The 22,648-nt window shown below is 35.7% G+C and overlaps 1 protein-coding gene across 1 annotated transcript; it reads left to right on the forward strand.

Moving 5' to 3' along the window:
* Positions 1-2,100: 2,100 nt before the first annotated feature.
* On the forward strand, positions 2,101-6,456 carry LOC117316960 (meiotic recombination protein REC114-like). Its single transcript, XM_033871738.1, has 3 exons — positions 2,101-2,237; positions 2,802-2,867; positions 6,241-6,456. The coding sequence occupies exons 1-3, from the start codon at positions 2,118-2,120 to the stop codon at positions 6,406-6,408; spliced, it is 354 nt and encodes a 117-aa protein (XP_033727629.1). The 5' UTR covers positions 2,101-2,117; the 3' UTR covers positions 6,409-6,456.
* Positions 6,457-22,648: the final 16,192 nt, after the last annotated feature.

The following is a 22,648-nucleotide window of genomic DNA, read 5'->3' on the forward strand; positions in this document are numbered from 1 at the left end:
TGAGACCTATCGGAAAACAACATGGCCGACAGGCAGCCATCATGGATTTTGACAATTGAAGTTTGTTATCGCTATTTCTCAGAAACTAATGAAGGGATCTTTCTGATATTTCATATGTAGGTTCCCCTCGGTGCCTAGTTATGCATATTGCATTTTGAGACCAATCAGAAAACAACCTGGCCGACAGACAGCCATCTTGGATTTTGACAATTGAAGTTTGTTATCGCTATTTCTCAGAAAGCCCTGAAGGGATCTTTCTCAAATTTCATATGTAGGTTCCTCCTGGTGTCTAGTTATGCATATTGGATTTTGAGACCAATCGAAAAACAACATGGCCGACAGGCAGTCATCTTGGATTTTGACAATTGAAGTTTGTTATCGCTATTTCTCAGAAAATGATGAAGGGCTATTTCTGAAATTTCATTATTAGGTTCCCCTCTGTGCCTAGTTATGCATATTGGATTTTGAGACCAGTCAGAAAACAACCTGGCTGACAGGCAGCCATCTTGGATTTTGACAATTGAAGTTTGTTATCGCTATTTTTCAGAAAGTACTGAAGGGATCTTTCTCAAATTTTATATATAGGTTCCCCTTGGTGCTTACTTATGCATATTGCATTTTGAGACCAATCGGAAAACAACATGGCCGACAGGCAGTCATCTTGGATTTTGACAATTGAAGTTTGTTATCGCTATTTCTCAGAAAGTACTGAAGGGATCTTTCTCAAATTGTATATATAGGTTCCACTTGGTGCTTACTTATGCATATTGCATTTTGAGACCAATCGGAAAACAACATGGCCGACAGGCAGCCATCATGGATTTTGACAATTGAAGTTTGTTATCGCTATTTCTCAGAAAATAATGAAGGGACCTTTCTGAAATTTCATATGTAGGTTCCACTCGGTGCCTAATGATGCATAATGCATTTTGAGACTAATCGGAAAAAAAACATGGCCGACTGGCAGCCATCTTGGATTTTGACAATTGAAGTTTGTTATCGCTATTTCTAAGAAAGTGCTGAAGGGATCTTTCTCAAATTTCATATGTACGTTCCCCTCGGTGCCTAGTTATGCATATTGCATTTTGAGACCAATCGGAAAACAACATGGCCGACAGGCAGCCATCTTGGATTTTGACAATTGAATTTTGTTATCGCTATTTTTCAGAAAGTACTGAAGGGATCTTTCTCAAACTTTTTTGTAAGTTCCCCTTGGTCTGTAGTTCTGCATATAGCATCTTGGGACCAATAGGAAAACAACCTGGCCGACGGGCAGCCATCTTGGATTTTGACAATTGAAGATTGTTATTGCTATTTGTCAGAAATTGCTGAAAGGATCTTTCTGAAATTTCATTTGTAGGTTGCCCTCTGTGCCTAGTTATGCATATTGGATTTTGAGACCAGTCAGAAAAAAACCTGGCCGACAGGCAGCCATCTTGTATTTTGACAATTGAAGTTTGTTATCGCTATTTCTCAGAAAGCACTGAAGGGATCTTTCTCAAATTTCATATGTAGGTTCCCCTTGGTCCCTGATGTTGCATTTTGGGACCAATCCGAAAACAACATGGCCGACAGACAGCCATTATCGCTTAATCTTAGATTTTATATATAGGTTCCCCTTGTTTGAAATGTACTAGAGGGCAGTTTCTGAATTTACACAGATTAGTAAGACTTAGAGGAAGGGAAAAGTAGAGAAAAGATCGATCTGACATGGAGCCTATAAAGATCATTCAATGGTGGGCGCCAAGTAAAACTACGCGATTAAAATAGTTCTTGAAATAAAGTTAAAATTGTTTTTGTCAGTCACTGATGAATGAAACAGAGTTTTTGTTTTTTTGGCCGAAGTTAGATTAATTTTTCGATATTTTTTCAGTTGGTTATATTATGTCTTCATATACTAGTGTAGATGGTACTAAACAAGTCACGAAAGGTTATGGGATAAATAGTTTGGTATCGTATTTATTTTACTCTCGTTAGATAATTTTCGAAAGTCACATAAGAGCCTCGCTTCGTAACGAGTATGAGATAATTACGATATCAAACCGACACTCTCTGTGTAAACTCTATTTTTCTAATCTAATTGTTGCTGTTTTCAGGAAGAAACTCGTCGATTTCGAATGCAGTTTTCAGACTCAAATGAACAGCTTGATGTAGAAAAATGCCGCGAATTTGCTGAAAGGATCTCTGAATATTTTCCAATGAAAGTACTTCCTACTGAAAAGAACTGTAGACAACTGGTACGTAATTTTCGTCATGAGTTGAGTTTGACGTCACGTCGCAGTTAGCGAGCCTCGGCTGTTTCCGCTCTCCCCGGTATTGTTGTAGTTACGGAATTTTAATTGTGATAGATGGAAATGTTGATTACATATGTTTGGCGAACTCTAAAACATTAACATCCATTTTGGCTATTTTAAGACATCAGATATATTCAGTTGAAACCCATACATTGACAATCTGCTTACATTGTCCAAACAAACAATGGTGTTTTATTAGTACCGTACCTTTATTTGCATTAACATTCAAATGTTCAAATAAAACATAAAAAGACATTAAGATTAATATCTTATTAAAAAAACATAATCATTATTATTGTACCCAAGATCTATAGAATCATAAGTTTTCGGTGTTCGTAACAAATATATTCTTGATAACATTTGTGAATATTGTTTGAAAGCGTAATTGAATAATTAAACATACCGGAGACTAACGTTATTACTACTAAAGCATAATATCAAACTTGAGGTTGTTGTATAGTAATTTGGAAATAATTATCATTTGTCTTTCTTTTTCACGACATAAAGAGTGGTTCTGAGGGGAGATGTAAAGACACTTTCGAAGGGGAGGTTACTCTATCTAAAATAGCCAAGGTTTGTATATGCAATAAAACATGTTTTAGCAGAGTTAAAATTAACTTACTATCCCTTTATTAGTATTGGAGTAATCATTCTGTCTGTTTGTCTGTCCGTCTGTCTGTCCATCCGACCACAAATTTAACACATGACTTTAAGATTTACATAAAAATTCAGTTCGAAAAAATGCAGGCTCAGGTCAAATGTCAAGTCACCAGGCCTAAAGGTAAAGGGAAAATTTCGCATCTTCTCTCTGATATTTTGTTATGGCATGATGGAGCAAAGTTCAGAAGTAAACAAGGAGTCTACTGACCAAAGGCCAAGGTAATAGGGTCAAGAGGTAGTCGGTCAAAGGTCAAGATCAAATTTTGTAGTTCTTCACTGATGAACATTTTTATGACATGATGAAGCAAATGATTAAACAAGGAGTCAAATGAGATATTATCAAGATCATTAGGTGAAAGGTTAAAGTCAACTTTTGTACCTTTTCACTAATAGACATTTTGCTGTGAATTAATGAATAAGTCAACTGACCTAAGATCATTACCACTGGATTATAGTTTGTTCGTTGATTTATCACTCCTGTAACAGCTAGGGTCGTTTTGAGGCGTATGTCTCCCTGTAGTAGAAGTAGCTACCTCACGGAAAAAAACATAGGGATTCCCGTCGCATGCTATCCAGATTGATAAGGGTAAAGTGTCTTTCTAAAATGTCTGTTTCTTTGTGTCTCGAGAAACACAAATCGCCACGGGTAGGGAGTATCAAACCACTCACCTCAAATATTCACCTGAGATTACGCTCTAACTAACTGAACTATCGCAGCCACTCACTGAAGTGAATGTCAAGGTCATTTGGGTCCTAAAGTCAAAGACAAATCTCTGACTACGACAAATTAAAACTAACAAGTGAAGATTGTACCAATATTTGCGTTTCTGTTAGCCTAGTAAATATGGTTGTGGAAGTAAGCAAGAGTCACAACATAGTAAGTGTGAAATGTATATTTTACTTCCTTGCGATTGTTCCAAATGTCAAACGTCAACTTCATCTAAATGGGCAGATGTCGTTCTCCGATTATTGGGATATATTGCCACAATGCAGGACCCTTGTTGATCTATTAAAGTTATCTAAGTAAATATGATCACAATATCAACTTTGCACCATTTTTAATTTGTGCCATTTTTAGCTCGTCTCTTCGAAGAAGAGTGAGAGCTTATGTCGTCACTCCGGCGTCGGCGTCGGCGTTGGTTTTCCAAATGTTAAATTTTTGGTGCAAGTGTTGAAAGGCATAGTAATTTATGATAATATGGTCCCTGTGGGGGTCAAACTATCCCCTGCCGGAGTTAAACTAAAAGATTTTTTGGGAAAAAAACAGATTTTTGAAAAATTTTGAACTTAGAAAATTTTTGCGTTAAGTTTTTGGTGCAAGTGTTGAAAGGTATTAATACATCACTTTATAACTGTACTAGGATGCTGATAATTGGCAATAGAGTCCCTCCGGGGTTAACCTATCCCCTGCCGGAGTTAAACTAAAAGATTTTTTTTGTGAAAAAACCCGAATTTTCAAATATTTGGACTTACAATATTTCTGCGTTAAGTTTTTGGTGCAAGTGTTGAAAGGTATTAATACATCACTTTATAATTGTACTAGGGTGCTGATAGTTGGTAATAGACTCCCGCTTGCGTTAAACTATCCCCTGCCGGAGTTAAACTAAAAGAAATTTTTTGGAAAAAACCAGAATTTTCAAATTTTTGGCCTTAGAATATTTCTGCGTTAAGTTTTTGGTGCAAGTGTTAAGAGGTTTTAATACATCACTTTATAATTGTACTAGGGTGCTGATAGTTGGTAATAGACTCCCGCTTGGGTTAAACTATCCCCTGCCGGAGTTAAACTAAAAGATATTTTTTGGAAAAAACCAGAATTTTCAAATTTTTGGCCTTAGAATATTTCTGCGTTAAGTTTTTGGTACAAGTGTTAAGAGGTTTTAATACATCACTTTATAATTGTACTAGGTTGCTGATATTTGGCAATAGAGTCCCTATGGAGTAAGACAATCCCTTCCTGGAGAAAAACTTTAACAAAAAATTGGATTTTTTCTTTTTAAATCTGTGTTTTTTGTTTTTGTTTTTAAATCTTTGGACTTTGTGTTAAGTTTATATTGTGAGTGTTGAAAGGCATAGTAGTACATGGTATTAGGTTCCCTGTGGGGGTTAAACTATCCCTTGCCGGAGTTAAACTGAAATATTTTTTTGGGGAAAAACATATTTTTTTTTTAAATTTTTGTGCAAATGTTGAAAGCTATTTAACACATCACTTTATTATTGTACTAGGGTGCTGATATTTGGTAAAAGAGTCCCTATGGAGTTACACTATCCCTTCTTGGGGTGAAACTGAAAATAAAACAATGTGAAAATGCTCACAATAGACAATTTATACCGGTCCACATTTTTCAAGGGAGACAACTCTCATTAGGATAATATTTTGTCAAAAAATTGAAGAAATATGTCCAAAAGCAATTACATTTGTATTTAATATATTCATTTAATCTACGACAGCATAGCTTGTCTCCCGAATGTTTGTCAATAGATAATTTATATATATATATATATAAATTGTTATGGTTTTGAAAATTGCATGAATTCACAAAGCGTAATCTGATTAAGTAAACAATATAAATATTATTAATGCAATTTGCGAAACCATTCCAATTAATATATTTTAATTATTTATTGACAAACATTTGTGAGCTATGCTGTTCTCCAACAGCTCTTGTATTCTATGTTCCTTCTAGAACATCCTGGATACTGTACTCAAGAGGTTACGTTCAATTTCACTCTCTGCACCCATTGAATAGGCATTTGCAAGATTGAAGACTTAGTCACCACCGCCTTGGGGATAAAAAGTAAAGGAAACGTTTTTTGTACATAAACCTTATCTTAGGGTCGCCATACCGCTAAATTGTCTGGCTCAAATTTTGGTTGTCGGTCCTGTGTGGTCTCCAAATTGCATAACTGTCATTTCCTGACACCAATCAAATAACTAGTTGTAAACCATCACGTTTGCCATGAGATGTGTCAGGTGTGCAGAGAGCGAACGTGGCCGCAACCTCCACTTGGAGGAAAACAATATTTGGGGGGGGGGGGGGGGGGGGGGGGGGGGGGGGGGGGGGGAATGGTTTCATGAAGATATCATTTAGATGCAAGAAGTAAAATAACAAAATATCCAAAAACACTGATGTATGTATATTATATCATAAAAAAACATTTATACAAAATGCGAATTATGCAACACAAATGAAGGTAATCATTAAGATATAGTAAAAGCGAGATCTCCAGACAAAACAATTATTGTCTTAAATTTGCATTAAAGTAATATTTTCATTCCATTATAAAGATTGTGACCAAGGAGGAAGACGCCTCGTTCCCAGCAGCCTATCAAAAGTGTTGTAACATACCGAGCGACAAATTAGAATTCATCTTACGCCTGTGTTTATCAGACCCGACATTCCCAGCATTTGTTGAGGAAGTTGAAGATAAGTTGAATAAAATCAAAGACATTTGAACAACAAATACTATATGATATAACTATAAATTAGTTAATTGAATCAGCTGTATTTGTTTGTTTCTTTTCGTTCTACAATACTAATGTTCCGTTACAGCGGTTCTCGTTTGAGAACGTTTATTCACTTGGATTTGTTTTTGATTTTATGTCGTATGAAGCATAAGAAGCTTCCCCCTCCGGGCCATTCAAGGTTTTTGCGTGTTTTCGTGGCCAAACGTTTGCTGTTTTCACTGATTATATTTATTTAAAGAATCAACACTCAGAATGTGAATATATCGCTTTGACATGTGTAATACAATACATCAACAATTTTGTGTTATTCCATCGTCAACCTGATTAAAATCAGTCTTGTAATTTTGTCCTCCTCTACAATACACTGCAATACAAGATCTAACAATATCCTGCTAGAGGTCATCTCTGCATGATCTTTGAGCTTCAAATATAAGCCAATGAAAACTGGTCTATGACGTCATTAGTCAACCAATGGCAAAGAGACTTATTATACGAGCCTTCGGTTGCATCTCCTTAGTATTTACCACTTAGTTCAGCGCTTGATTTGAAATACGCAACATTTCACCAGAAAGTAGCTAATGACCTCTGGGTATTACATTAACAGAAGAACAGAAAACGATCATAACATGTCTCTTCGACAGGACGGATAGTATAGCAGTGTTGCCAACTGGATTTGAAGAAATTTTTCACGATGCTGCTGTTTTCACTGTTGCCTCTCGTACGATAAAATAACACAGGCAGCACATGCTTGTAAGCTATAAATTCGTTCTCGGTTGTGTACCGTTGCTATCGACCATCGGTACACCGGTGTAACGTTTCGTAAGTATTTATACTTTCGAAGAATGTAACCGCATCGACAATTTCAAAAGGCGACGCACTGATTGGCTGAGCTCAAAGGTCGTGCTGAGATAACCTCCTACGGGGTATTGTTAGATCTTTTGATTACCGTGTATCGTAGAGGGAAGGAAATTTCGTCTGATTGTTCTATCTTGGAAAGGATCAAACCTCATGGGAAGCAAAGAAGTATTACAAATAGATAAGAACATGGCATTGATGAATATAAGACTCTTTCATATGTGTGTATGTTGGATAGGGATATTCCACCCGAGGGGTCACAAAATGTGGTGAAAAATCATAGACGAAATGAGTTTAACACATAATTTAATATGTATCTCGACATATTTGATCATTTTATGGAGCACACTGCTATTTATTTCCTAGACACATTTTAATAAATACTTCGTCACTGCATGCCGTCATGACTGTCATTGGATTTCCATTCATAGTTCAATGCTATTGGGAGCGATGTCGATCTCGATCGCCATGTACGGCGATGTTTCGTGGGTGGTAATATTGAATTCTTGGTGATTTTGGTAACTTCATGTGTGAACCAACCAACAATGACTCGATACGAGTATCGATCTTGTCTGTGACATAGGATTATATGTGTTTTCTTGATGGAATGACGAAGGTAGGAGGGATGATTGATATATCGTGAGCCTCGTATTGAAGGAGGTACTCAAGGATGTTCTTTTTAAGTCCTACTATTCTCTGACTATATATGGCCGAGTACCCAAGGACTGGTCTCGTTTGGTTAGTTTATATCGACGAGATAGCACTCTTAAGTAAACAAGACCAGCTACTTTTGCCAAATGGACAAAATCGGTGAAAGAGCAGTTTTCCAGTACTTGCATGAAAAAGGTTGAACACGTAAGGATATCTATTTTGATAAGGTAGCAACACTAGGGAAAGATGCCGCGTCATATGCAACATTGAAATGGTGGGTTGCGGAATTTAAGCGCGGCCGACAGAGCCTTTGTAATGACCCCTGTCCTGGAAGGCCAGTCAATGTTGCAACCTCAGAAATGGTCAATAAAGTACATGATATTGTTATTACTGACAGACGATTCACAGAAAAATATAAAGCTAGTAGAGTTGGCATTTCCAAAGAAAGAGTACGTTCCATTCTGACCAAGGATCTTGCAATGAGAATGCTTTCAGCCCGATGAGTATCAAGGCTTTTGACAGTTTATCAGAAGCACACCAGGCGCACATTATCGCGTGCAAATCTTAACCTTTTTGAGGAAGATCTTGCCAATTTTCTTCATGGATTTTATGGATGAAACATGGGTTCATCATTTTAATCTGGAGGCCAAACAACAATCGAAACGATGGAAGCACCCTGGCTCTCCCAAGACGAAGAAGGAAAATGCTGTTCCACCAGCTGGGAAGGTTATGGCCCCGGTTTTCTGTGATGCAGATGGTATTCTGCTGAAAGAGTATCTCCAAAAGTGACAAAAACTCAATGGCACATACAATGCTTCACTTCTGAAGCAGTTACGGGAAAATTAAACTTAAGCGCCGCGGAAAGCTCACTAAAGGTGTGTTATTCCACCAGGACAATGCTGTTCACAAGTCGGTCATTGCCATGGCTGCCATTCACGATTTTGGCTTTAAATTGATTGAGCATCCGCCTCATTAACCTGATCTCGCTCCACATATTTCCAAAACTGAAAACAGCTATTTCAGGCACTCACTTTCAGTCCGATGATGACGTCATACATGTAGTGGATGGCTTTCTGAACGGCCAAGAAAAGGAGTTCTATAAAAGTGGCATTGAGGCCCTTAAACACCACTGGCAAAAGTGTTTATATACTGAAGGGGATTATATTGAAAAATAATACAATATGTCCGGCAAAATTCAAATCCTTCAATATGAGGTTCACAACATATTCAGCCATCGTAGGTCCGTCGATAACGACGTTAATCTCGGAAGGCTAGGATGGCTGTTATTTTTCCTGGTCGCTATACGCAAATATAGATTCTATGTTATAACTAAAACAAATATTTTCTAATATGAACATCTACGGTGTAACTTTTATCGAATGTTCGTTTAATTCCAAATACACAGGTTGCTTAGTAAGGCTAGAGTAAAACTTTGAGGCCCCTGTGCAGACGCAGACGGAACCATTTCATCGGTTGTGCTGTTTGACATTTTCTTAAAACTCTTCTAATGATGGCTTTTATTCAACTCCCTATTATTGCCCGATGATTGTGTGTGTTTGCATGTTTATAATGGCAAATGACAAACCTGTAGGGTAGGCAAATCTACAATAGTGTTACGAAAGGCCTATAGGTTTAGTCGTCAGTGACGGAGTAATATTTACGCTCAGATGACATACCTAATCGATTAACCATGTAGCCCTCTCGGTTCATGGTTGGTATGAGATATCTATCCATCTACAGAATGCATGTATGTTTTCGGCATAGCCGAAATATAATATAATATTCTTTTGTCCCCGGAAATAACGCGACAGGTGGCGTTACTGGTCAAGATGAAGTATGTGATTGGTCAATGTAGCGGTAAATGCAAAATGCAGATATGCAGTTAAAAACGGAACAAAGTTCAGATTAAATGCAAGCTGAATAAGTTTTAATGTGAATTATAACAATTATACACAACGAGAAACCTTTTTTTTCAAATATTTTTTTTATGTGTGTGTGTGTATTTCGGCACAAATTGCATGAAACTTGTAGAAAAAATAATCTGATACTTTCTCAATTAAGAAAAGTAAAATAAGCGCCTATATCATCTATTGTTAAACGTACATTGGAGATACTATCTCATTTACATATTTAAATTGCTCATTTAACGATATGAACTATACTCGGAGATCGACATAGCGAGGTTATTGTATCATAATTCTGGGTGAGAATTACCAGATACAAGTGCCGATGCAAAAGCTTTTGACACTGGTCTATTTGTACTCCAATAATATTAGAGGTTTACACGACAGGACACTTTTCACAGGCTATCATGTAACCAATGTAATCAGGTGGAATAAGACCTCATATACGTATAGGAGTAGTCTATTTGTAGCAGGCGAGATAAAAATCATGACATGCATCCCATATAAAGTGTCAGCATTGGAGTTTATTATGAATTTAATTTTTGATCAAATACTTCTATATCCTCTCTATTTTTTTTTAATTCCAAGCGTCAATCTATCTGTTGCGCGTTTCACTACTTCTGCATCGGTCCCAGAGACACTTATATGGCCATCTTTAGTTCCTAACACGGAGAAATTAAGTCCAATGTCTGATCTGATCCTGTCTATGTTCTCTCCATTTTTACCAATCAACAATCCACAGATCCTGTAACGAATGTCCTCGTCTTCGTCAGTAAAGACGTTCTCGTAGTCCTTACTCTGAATTTCTCTTTTTATTTTGTCGATATGTGGTGTGATTAGTTCAACCGCTTTCTTAACCACTTCAGCGTCTTTTCCAGAGACCAATATGTGGTTAGCATCTGTTGTATGAACTTTGAATTTGATTCCGACAAATAATGCACAAATCCTATCGTGAACCTCGACGTCGCTATCTGTCAACACTTTCTCCACAACATGACTGGATTTGATTTTTATTAGATTAAAATTCGCTAAAAATACATCCCACCCCTTTTCCTTCTTAAATAATCACCGGACTCTGTAGCAACTTCTCAGATCCCGACCTGTGGTACAATCCTCTAAAAGATTGCAAATAAATATTCACAAGAGAAATTATGGCGCGGGAAGGTTGCGATAATTAAATAGAATAAAAATAAAATATTGCCTAGGCAAAAGTAATTCTGCCTAAGCAAAAATAATTTTGCCTCGATTTCTGCCTAGGCAATAATCGAAACAATTATTTGATTATGACATCCTTCCCGCGCCATAAGAAATGAACACAAACTTTCCCAACTTATCACAGACCTTAACTTCAATAAATAGATTTGTATACGATAGCTTATAATATTCTATCTAGGCATAGCAAATAGTCAAACCGATTGTTTAGGCAACTGATATATGTGGTCCTCCATCATGGCTGTAATTCAGGGAAATATAAGGGACATACACGGAGAAAATGACGGAACTTTCTAATAAAAGACAAACATGTACATAGAGAAAATGATGTAACTATCTTATAAGGGACATAGACGGGGAAAATGATGTAACTATCTTATAAGGGACATACATAGATAAAATGATGTAACTAACTTATAAGGGACATAGACGGGGAAAATGATATAACTATCTTATAAGGGACATACATAGAGAAAATGATGTAACTTTCTCTCATATCTCGCCATGTTGGATAGAGTTTGCCCATGTAAAATAGCTATGTAAGATAAATCTATCTTACATAGCATTTCACGCGCGCGGATTAATCTGCGTTCAAGGGGGACAACTCTCACAACGTCGTCTGCTTGTGTTCACATCCGACAGTCCTTATCGTCGGTGTCGGTTTTGAAACGTTGGACTTAACTATAAAAATACATACATTCTTAGATAAATATATATCATATCAGCAGTAAATCAATAGAGCTACACGGTTAAACGATTAGACATTTCATCTAAGCGAACATATAACTCCGTTACTGTAACAAACAGTTAGACTACACCTACAGGCCTGTTGTAACAGTTACAGTACAATACAGACTTGCCTACCCGACAGATTTGTCATTTGTCATTAAAAACATGTAAACACACACAATCACCTGGCAATGACAGGAAGTAAAATAAAAGCCATACATAAAAAAATATAAAAAAGAAAATGTCAAACGTCACAACCTATGAAATGGTTCCGTTTGCGTCAGCAGGGGGCCCTGGAATTTGTTTACTCTACTGTACTGTCAGTAACTGTTAGGCCTACTCAGTAACCTGTGTATTTGGAAGTTGGGAATTGGCTCTTAAATGAACGAACATTCGGTAAAAATGACACCCCTCGATGTTCATATAAAAATATTTATTTTAATTGTAACTCAGAGTCTATATTTGTGTAGAGTAACCATGAAAACTAACTGCCATCCTAGCCTTTCAATATGATCATTTTAACGATGATCATATTGAAAGGCTAGGATGGCAGTTAGTTTTCATGGTTACTCTACACAAATATAGACTCTGAGTCTATATTTGTCTATCGACTGACCTACCTTCGTCATTCCATCAAGACAACCGGTTAAACACATATAATCCTATGTCACATAGAAAAGATCGAATACTCGTATAGAGTCACTGTTCGCTGGTTCATACACGAAGTTGCCAAAATCACAGTGAATTTAAAATTACCAGCCACGAAACATCGCCGCGTCATGGCGATCGAGATCGACATCATTCTCAATATCCTTGAACTATGAATGGAATTCCAATGACAGTCGTGACGTCATGCAGTGACGTAGTATTTTATAAAAAAAAATTTGACTTGACATTTAAAAGTACAGTGTGTTCTGTGAAATGATTAAATATGTCGAGGTGCAAATCAAATTATATGTGAAGTTGGAAAACTCATTTCAGCGTTGGCTTTCAGTATTGTTGATAGAACTTCTTTTTCTCGGATGTTGACAATTTGATCACGGCCACGTAAAAGTCGGTCAAGTTACGGTAATTTTTATCGGCGAATTGTTCATTCGTTCATCACTTAACCACAAAATGAATGAAATTTGTGTGCAAACATAGTTTGCCAAAATAGGGTATGATCTTTCAGAATATCACAAGTATATTTAGTAAAAACGTCAAATAAAGAAATTAAAACACTGAAGAAAATGGATGGCTGAGGGACACTTTCGCCAGAAATTCGGTAATGATATGAGAGAAAAAGACTCTTTCATTATGTGTGTATGTAGGATAGGGATATTCCACCCGAGGGATCACAAAATGTGGTAAAACCCTCGGCAAGCCTCGGGTTTCACCACATTTTGTGACCCCTCGGGTGGAATATCCCTATCCTACATATACACATATGAAAGAGTCTTATAATCTTATAACGGAGACATACATAGAGAAAATGATATAACTATCTTATAACAGGGACATACACAGAGAAAATGATGTAACTATCTTATAAGGGACATAGACGGGGAAAATGATGTAACTATCTGATAAGGGACATAGACGGGGAAAATGATGTAACTATCTGATAAGGGACATAGACGGGGAAAATGATGTAACTATCTTATAACGGACATACATAAAGAAAATGATGTAGTTATCTTATAAGGGACATACATAGATAAAATGATGTAATTATCTTATAAGGGACATACATAGAGAAAATGATGTAACTATCTTATAAGGGACAAAGACGGGGAAAATGATGTAACTATCTTAAAAGGGACATACATAAAGAAAATGATGTAGTTATCTTATAAGGGACATAGACGGGGAAAATGATGTAACTATCTGATAAGGGACATACATAGAGAAAATGATGTAACTATCTTATAACGGGGACATACATAGAGAAAATGATGTAACTATCTTATAACAGGGACATAGACGGGGGAAATGATGTAACTATCTTAAAAGGGACATACATAAAGAAAATGATGTAGTTATCTTATAAGGGACATACATAGATAAAATGATGTAACTATCTTATAACGGGGACATACATAGAGAAAATGATGTAACTATCTTATAACAGGGACATAGACGGGGAAAATGATGTAACTATCTTAACAGGGACATAGACGGGGAAAATGATGTAACTATCTTAAAAGGGACATACATAAAGAAAATGATGTAGTTATCTTATAAGGGACATACATAGATAAAATGATGTAACTATCTTATAAGGGACATACATAGATAAAATGATGTAACTATCTTATAAGGGACATAGACGGGGAAAATGATGTAACTATCTGATAAGGGACATTTACAGGTAAAATGTTGTAACTATCTTATAAGGGACATACATAGATAAAATGATGTAACTATCTTATAAGGGACATACATAGAGAAAATGATGTAACTATCTTATAACGGACATAGACGGGGAAAATGATGTAACTATCTGATAAGGGACATAGACGGGGAAAATGATGTAACTATCTTATAAGGAACATACATAAAGAAAATGATGTAACTATCTTATAAGGGACATACATAGAGAAAATGATGTAACTATCTTATAACAGGGACATACATAGAGAAAATGATGTAACTATCTTATAACAGGGACATACATAGAGAAAATGATGTAACTATCTTATAACAGGGACATACACAGAGAAAATGATGTAACTATCTTAAAAGGGACATAGACGGGGAAAATTATGTAACTATCTTATAACGGGGACATACACAGAGAAAATTTTAAGAGACTTTATACTAGGGAGAATCAATTTACTTGACCTGAAGAAGTCGTAGTTACGGGAAGTAGCAAAGACAATGGGATACAAATATTTGCAGACATTCAAACTTCCAATCCCCGATGCCACAGTTGAAACTCTGTTGAATGTCTTGTAAATGTCACAGAAAACTAGACAGTAGCGGTTTCCCACATTCTGTTACAGATTAACTGTAATATTCCCTGATTGGAAATCTGACTGATATCTATATAAATGGGAAATGCCAACGAAATAATTCTGCAAAAGAAGAGATATTGTGTCGGTGAAGGGTTTGTATGATGTACATCAATGTATTGTTTTGAATATGGTTTCGGTGATTTTAAGATGATGCCCTGTTTTTCTTTTTTGACTAGTTGCAGTTAACGTGAAAATTCAAATAAAATGTAAAAAGAATAGAAATAATCAATACTACATACATTGAATGCTGACTGTAGTTCGTCACCGTTTACCGGGGCGGTTGGAGTGTCCGGCGGAGATAATTGTCGGGATTAGTATATAGAGGTACTGACTTGGGTAGGGATTAGTACTGGGGAGGGGTGAACTGTACTTAGTCTACCTGAGGAGACAAAACAAGAGTTACCTCCTACATTTTTGTCAGGGAGTGAAGTAAAATTCAATTCATCCCAGTACTTCACTTTTATTTCTTGAAACAAAATTAATATGTGAATGTTTAGAATACTCTGAAACGTATCTAAACAAATTTGTTGAACATGAAACGGCTGCAGCGATATAAAAATATATCGAAAATATATGTACATATAGGAAAATCGATTTCATTTGGTATAAATGTGTAGGTTTTTGCAAGAACAACTGCACTATTATTTCCAAGCACAGTTGCGAATATGTACTGCTGTGTAATCAAAGGTCCCCTAAGCCCCAATTGGCCTTTCCTATGCTTGACGTGATGGAAATGTTAGGTGATACAGTGTACTAACACTGTGATGCAGTATCAGTACACCGTGTCATCTACAATCTACTTTTGCATATCCTCCATTGAATGAAGGCAGCCATTGGAATTCCTACTTAACTATTAAGTGGGTGTTTTCATTCATTGGAGATGTCCTGTAAGGAAAGGATGAGGATAAGAGTGTGAAACAGTCGCTGTTCGTTTTATAAGATTTATTATTTTCAACTCGTGTAACAAGAGGTACTATATACAATATAATTGACGCCAAAACTTTCTAAATAATTTGATATTTCAGACAATATAGTCATAGTATACAGAAACAGTATGACATAATTATCACCATATTAAACAAGGCATAATCATACCTACAAATAACGGAAGGACTTTCTGTAAAAATACTCCATATCCAGTCCAGCAAGATCCTGGTGCGGAAAATGGACGACATCTCCAACCTCCGTTTGCTTTACTTTAGCTTTTACCCATTCAGGATTCAAATTGCCTTGAAACCTTGATTCCATATATACATGTACATAAAAACGCATTCGTTTAAAATGTTTTATATTAAACCTAAAACTGTCAGGTTAATTAAGTGATTATCTATATGGTATGTAATCAGTATCAGCGTAACTGGAAGGTCAAAGGTTATTAGCAAGCTTTATACATTTACCAAAACTTGTCAATTCTTTAGGGCTATTTGTATAAAGCAATTCCTCTCATTTGTACACACTTGGATTTGTTACAAAATAACTTTTGGGGAAGGTATTTCTTAAATTTGCAAAACAAGGCCACACTAATACAAAAAGGAACTCGTCTTCAATATCATTCATGTCACCTATATGACAAACTCTTTGGTGTCGCTCAATGTTATGATATCTACCCTTTTCAATATTTAGAGTGTGTGACGATAGTCGAATTTTAGTTATTTCTCTCAAGTATTCAACTGATATGGACTTTTTCAGATAATTCTGTAAACTATAACTGTTGTAAACATGTTGATATAAAATTCCTTTAGAGGACAATATATTTTTTTTCTACACACTCTTTCATATAAATCAAAACTTCTTTCCTTTGTCATTTGAAGATCATTAATGTCAACCTTTTGTGATTCCCATTTATATCCGAAACCTATTCTATATAATTCTTCCTTGATATTCAACATCCATCTATCATGATTTTCTAACATGTCGTCATAGCAAGACTGTGAAATATAATTTTGGGAGTTTCTCAGTTTCATCCAATATTTCATAATTCTAATTTTTCGTAGCACTCTTAATGGATACCTACCTACTTCAAGATAAACCACATCGTTACTTGTACTTTTACGTACACCAAGCAATTTATTACAAAAAAATAATATGTGCTTAAAATGCTATTGATATATGTATCAAATACAGTTGTGTTCCAACGTTGAAATAATGTTTCGGCATAGCCGTATCATATTATTTTGTCCCCGGAAATGACGCGACAGGTGGCGTTACTGGTCAAGATGAAGTATGTGATTGGTCAATGTAGCGGTAAATGCAAAATGCAGATATGCAGTTAAAAACGGAGCAAAGTTAAGATTGAATGCATGCTGAAGAAGTAGATTATCTTTTTAGATGACACATTAATAAAATCATATTCCTGATTCAAATGCAGTCTTATTATTACCAAAAATGATTCAAACTGATATAATTTTGTTATCCGTGCTGAAACCCATTAGTTTGTTAATTTATTTCACCAGCAGTTTTACATTATAACAACAAGCATTAAAACTATGCCGTTTATCTTTTTTAAAGATATTTCTTGTTAAAAGTTAAGTCCAACCTTTTCAACCCGACACCGACGATGAGGACTGTGAGATGAAAATACAAGCAGACGACGTTGTATATGTAAGAGTTGTTCCCCTTGAACGCAGATTACTCTGCTCGCGTGAAATAATGTAAGAAAGATTCATTATAATAGCTATCTGACATAGCGAGATATGAGTGAAATTGTTATTCTTCATGAAAAAAGCAAACTCACCAAGGCGATATATATATGGATTGAATAATATTCAATCCGCGCGCCACGGGAAATGTAGCTAGCTACTGGTATTCATAGCCGCAATGAAAATTGAAAAAAATCTATTCAATCCATATATTTACATAACCTTGATTTAAAAAATTTATATCGAGAAAACGAGAAATTTTATTAAAAAGAAAAATTTGTCATGTATACGACGAAACGCCAAATTATTAGAACAGCCGGGAGATCCCGCCTATGTACCACGCCATTGTTTTAATGTCGTTCCGCATTTCCGGTCTTTTTTGTTTAATTTTGTATAAAACAAAAAGAAAGAAGTATTAAAGTAAAAATAATATTAAATACAATCATTCAATATTTTTAACACTTATCTCGTACCAACGTTATCGATCCAAGGGAAGCTACTCTTCCTGTATTACTGTCGATGGCGTATTAATATGACCCGATTAATCAGGTGATTTGCACGAGAGACAATGTTTTCATACGGTTTTCATAGTGTATTCATGGTCATATGTTTGTTGTTTTCACTTGATATGTTCATATCAGCAAACCACATTAGGAATGTAAATATATGTATACGACTGTCGCTTGACTTTCCTTGACGTGTTGAAGAAAAGTGCAAGTGGAAGTCACGTGTGAAATGAACATCAAAACGACATTGTAATCGTGCTTGTAAATTGTATTTTGAACCGATTTGAGACAATATGTTGATATAGCGGTATATAAAACTTCAAATCATTAATTATTACAAAATTCACTAGCCAATGATGTTCAATATGATCTTATCCTTTTAAGGAGAGTATCGTATTCAACGGCCTTTTCCGTGTCAAATAACATTAAATCTTACTTTAAAGTATTTATTTTAAAAAACGAATTGTGTCTTTATTGACTATGATTTAAAATTTTACAAATTGCTCTCGTCCTTTGATGCCACAACATGGCAACTACAGAATAAAATAGAAACCTTTTAAGGAGACATACAGGTAATATAATGTAATGTTAGGCTAGCATGCATATCGGTGTCAATGTAACAGTGTCGCTCTAACTACTTCAAAAATGGTTATATCTCAGCTGTATCATTAAAATTATATGCATTTGTGCCTTGTGCAATACTACAGATTGCCGGTGAAAACGTTCTATCCCTGGCACGTCGTGAGCTGCATGTCACGTTACGTTTCGGTTCATATGAATTATGATATGATTAAGTATATACGCATGACGTCATTTGAAATTTAATATTCATTATTAATTGCGTCTTCTCCCCATTTAGATTTTTGTTTTCACATTTTGTCCCTTAGTGTCATTTACGAACCCTAATAGAACGAAACAGCTGTTTGGTGCAGTTATATTGAAATCATCAATTTGCATTGAAAGGTGCTAATATATTGTGTGTGTTTTGTACAATACTTTGAATAACATTCGACTAATTGAACCAAACTTTATAGATACTGGTTGGATAATCATCCGACTCCAGTTGATTAGCGATATCGCCGAGGTCAAGTTCAAGTGCAAATATGAAACGAAAAAAATCAATGAGTCATTTGTGGCTAGTATGACTAAGATTTAAAGGGCAATGACGAGAAAAAGATTCGGTTTCAACTACATGAAATACTTGGTTAAGTCTCATAAAGTGACGAATCGGTTTTTGGGCGGCCGTAATATGAATTATTTTACATCTTAGTGTACTGATAATATGATCATGTAAGTTTTGACGCTGCCAACACTGTACACTTTCACTGCTTACCATAAGCTGGCAAAATTAAGCGGATACCTTGCTTTGCACAGAACGTCTTCGAACAAATTCTGATAGATTACTTCCAGAGAAGCTTACTGAAAAAAAGAATGGCACGCCCTGATTATGAGAAATGTATCTTGTAGCTCGCCAACGGTACATTCGTTTGAATGATAAAGGCAGGTTCAAAGTAAAAATATCATACCAGTCCCATTATTTGTCTTGGATATAAAAACATGTTAGAACAATTTTAATGTAAACGACACTTACGAATTGATGTGGTCTGGTCTTGCCATAATGTGAATGTGTTTGTTTTTAAATATAAAAGGGAAAAATACATCTCAGACTAAGGCGTGTGTTTAATCATTTCATTATAGAAATACCCAAGTGTGGTCATCCGTAGTGGCTGGACTCCGTGCCTGTGGTCATCTTCCTTGGTCCAGCTTCAGTTTCCTTTTGGCTATGAAGCTCTTGATCTCGTGCCTTCAAAATTAAACAGTACCACGGAATAATAACACAATATAGACTTTATGTAATATACACTAGCCGTCTAACAAAAGCATAAAGTCATTAAGTGTTATTTCTGGTATGACGTGATTGATTAGACCAAATATATTCATTTTCAAAATCCCCCTTCGGCGCAGCTTTCGATTCCTATTGCCATTTTAGACTGGTGGAGGCCTATACCTAGATATTCGTGCCATGTTAACACCTTGGTCTTTCCTTTCTTTAGCTACATTTCAGTTGTTACCATTTACACTAATTATGTATCATACAAGTCATCACTTAGACCTACACGACAGTTAATTTACCAAGCAGTGCTGTCAACCTGTCAAACAATGCTTGGCCAACTTTTGTTTCTTCGTGCTCTCGGTTTAATCTGAATTAGTACCCCTCTGCTTAGTTGGGGAGTTCGCCATCTTTATCATGATGTTTTCAATTTTCCGCACCGTGCATGCGCAAAAACATTGTTTACACTCGCCGAAAGATAATGATATGAATTATTGACAAGGTCGTTCCAATTTCATAGCAATTTTTGATGATTTAAAAAATGTTAGGGACACTTGCAAATTTCATGATTAACACATAACTATTTACAAACCTTTAATGGTTATACCTGTTTTTATACGTTATTTAATGAAAAGCAAACCATTTAGTCACTTTAATAATATTATCTATTAACATAAATGACATTATGTGTTCATTACGACACATTGTGGAGGCATGTCCGCTGGATTTGAAAACTGAGTAATACGGTCATCATGGATAATATGTCTGCGTCCAGCTGTTTGTTGAAAAACGGTTATGATGGATTGAGTTGCATAAGAGACGAAAGTATGCATAAAACGCCGTTTTTTTTTGTTTTTTTTTTGTTGTATTTTGTCTCGTGCATGTTTTATGCATATTTTTTCAGACGACACTTGATATTCCGACAAGCACAGAGGCCTAAAATGACGTACAGTAAGTGGTTACAAATTGTCTTTGTGCCCGTCTAAGTTGTCGACATTTACTTATCATTTAATTCCGTCCAAAACACGATACATGGCGATAACCAAACGCATAGTTTGTTTGCATTAATTTCATGTTTGAATTCATACTCAGTTGGGTTATAGATAGCAATGGTACCCAAAACGGAACTTGTGAGGTTTATACAGTGACATCGAAGAGTATATAAGTATAAATGTATGAATACAATGAGATCCATTGAGAACGTTAGGATATGTCACACCTCCATATCTACTAATCGCAGCTCAGTGTTTATGACGAGGTCATACACAGTTTTCGAACTTGGTGGTCAAGGTAAAAACAAATAATGCCATAAGGAAATTAAAAAACCAAATAATAACAAAACCGTAATTCTAACTGACAATCCATAAAACCAGGACAAACAAAGTAATTGAGTTATTTAATCAAAGAACTTTGATGATTTATTACACTGAATTCAATTATATATTTGTATATGTAAACAAACAACGAGGTACAGAAAATGACTATATATCCTTTTTACCGTTCGACCTTTATTACCCAATATCTTATCTATAGGATTGATCATGTTATTTAAAATCTTATAGGGAGGGTCGACTTCAGCTCCTGCAAAAATTGCTTGGGAATCATTCTTTGATGGTATTACGTTTTATTGAGAAGAAAAGCAATCCGCTTAAGTGGCTAATTTGATTAGGTGCTGTGTTAGCTATATATAAGTGATGTTATCTGATGACTGATCGTTTAGTTTCATGTCCGGAAATCCACATTCTACATGCTTTGGTTGAAGCGTATAAATTCGATGAATGTTAAATTGTTGCACCGCGCCCTTCTTGTAGCAATGCCTGTTCTGAAGATATTGTGTGACTAAAATATCAGCGATACTTCTTCAATCAATAGTCCTGCTTAAGCAAAACGAGCCTGATTTTTAGAATGAAAATAACATGTAAAAGTTACCTCAATTTTCAGTAATAAAGATGCTAAAGTGAGTATCCGAGGCATTTCAAATGATGGCACTTAAATTTGTCATAATATTAGTGGTTTCATATAGGACCTTTCGCCGACAAGGTGCCCTTATATTCTGTCCAAATTTGAAAGCAAGTGTAATAAAACGATGACACGCATCATCATCCGGGGTCAAATCTCAACGTTAATTAAGGATTCGGTGTCGTTTTGAAATGTAAGTAAAGAATCATTTTGTTGTGTTCTAGAAAGTCTTTAAACTTTAGATATAGATAAGAACCGTTTTGAAAGCTAATACAACATGAGAATGCCTAGCGATAGTACACACGGTGGGAAAACTACGTCACAACTTACCTACGTGCTCTCGGTAACTCTGTCTTACATGTTACTCTTATCCCCTGACTTCCCAGTTATCAACCTGCTCCAAAGTACATTTGCTACATTTACCATTCTTTGACTGGCAACGGATTATTCACAGAATATATGATTGTTTCAAACATTCAAAAACCATTCTTGTAAGCTCGTTACTTTGACGGTGATTTCGTCAGGACGTTGTTTCATCCGACAATTTAAATTTAGACGGAATATTGAGATGGAATAATGCCAAAGACACGTTCATTTAAACACGATTCCCCTTTTTACTAGCATAACATTTTTGGTTTTTAGTAATGATACTTTTGTGTATTTCTACCACAATACCATGTGTTATTCAACTCTCAGACCATCAGTTAATCATTACAGCTGTTGATTAACAATCTGTTTATACCACACGTGGTATAAACTCTGTACGCATTTTGATTGGCTAACACGGTGAACTTTGACCCAAGCTGCAATTGTTATTGACGTCATCAATAATCTAATGACGTCACATCACCGGGTCCCGGACGTCACCGGTACACTTAATTTGCATACGCGAAATTCTACTTGGCCAAGTTTCCCTTTGATTCCAGCCGATATTATTGTGGTAGAA

The sequence above is a fragment of the Pecten maximus genome, chromosome 18 (genome assembly GCF_902652985.1).
Source record: "Pecten maximus chromosome 18, xPecMax1.1, whole genome shotgun sequence".
Classification (NCBI taxonomy): Eukaryota; Metazoa; Mollusca; class Bivalvia; order Pectinida; family Pectinidae; genus Pecten; species Pecten maximus.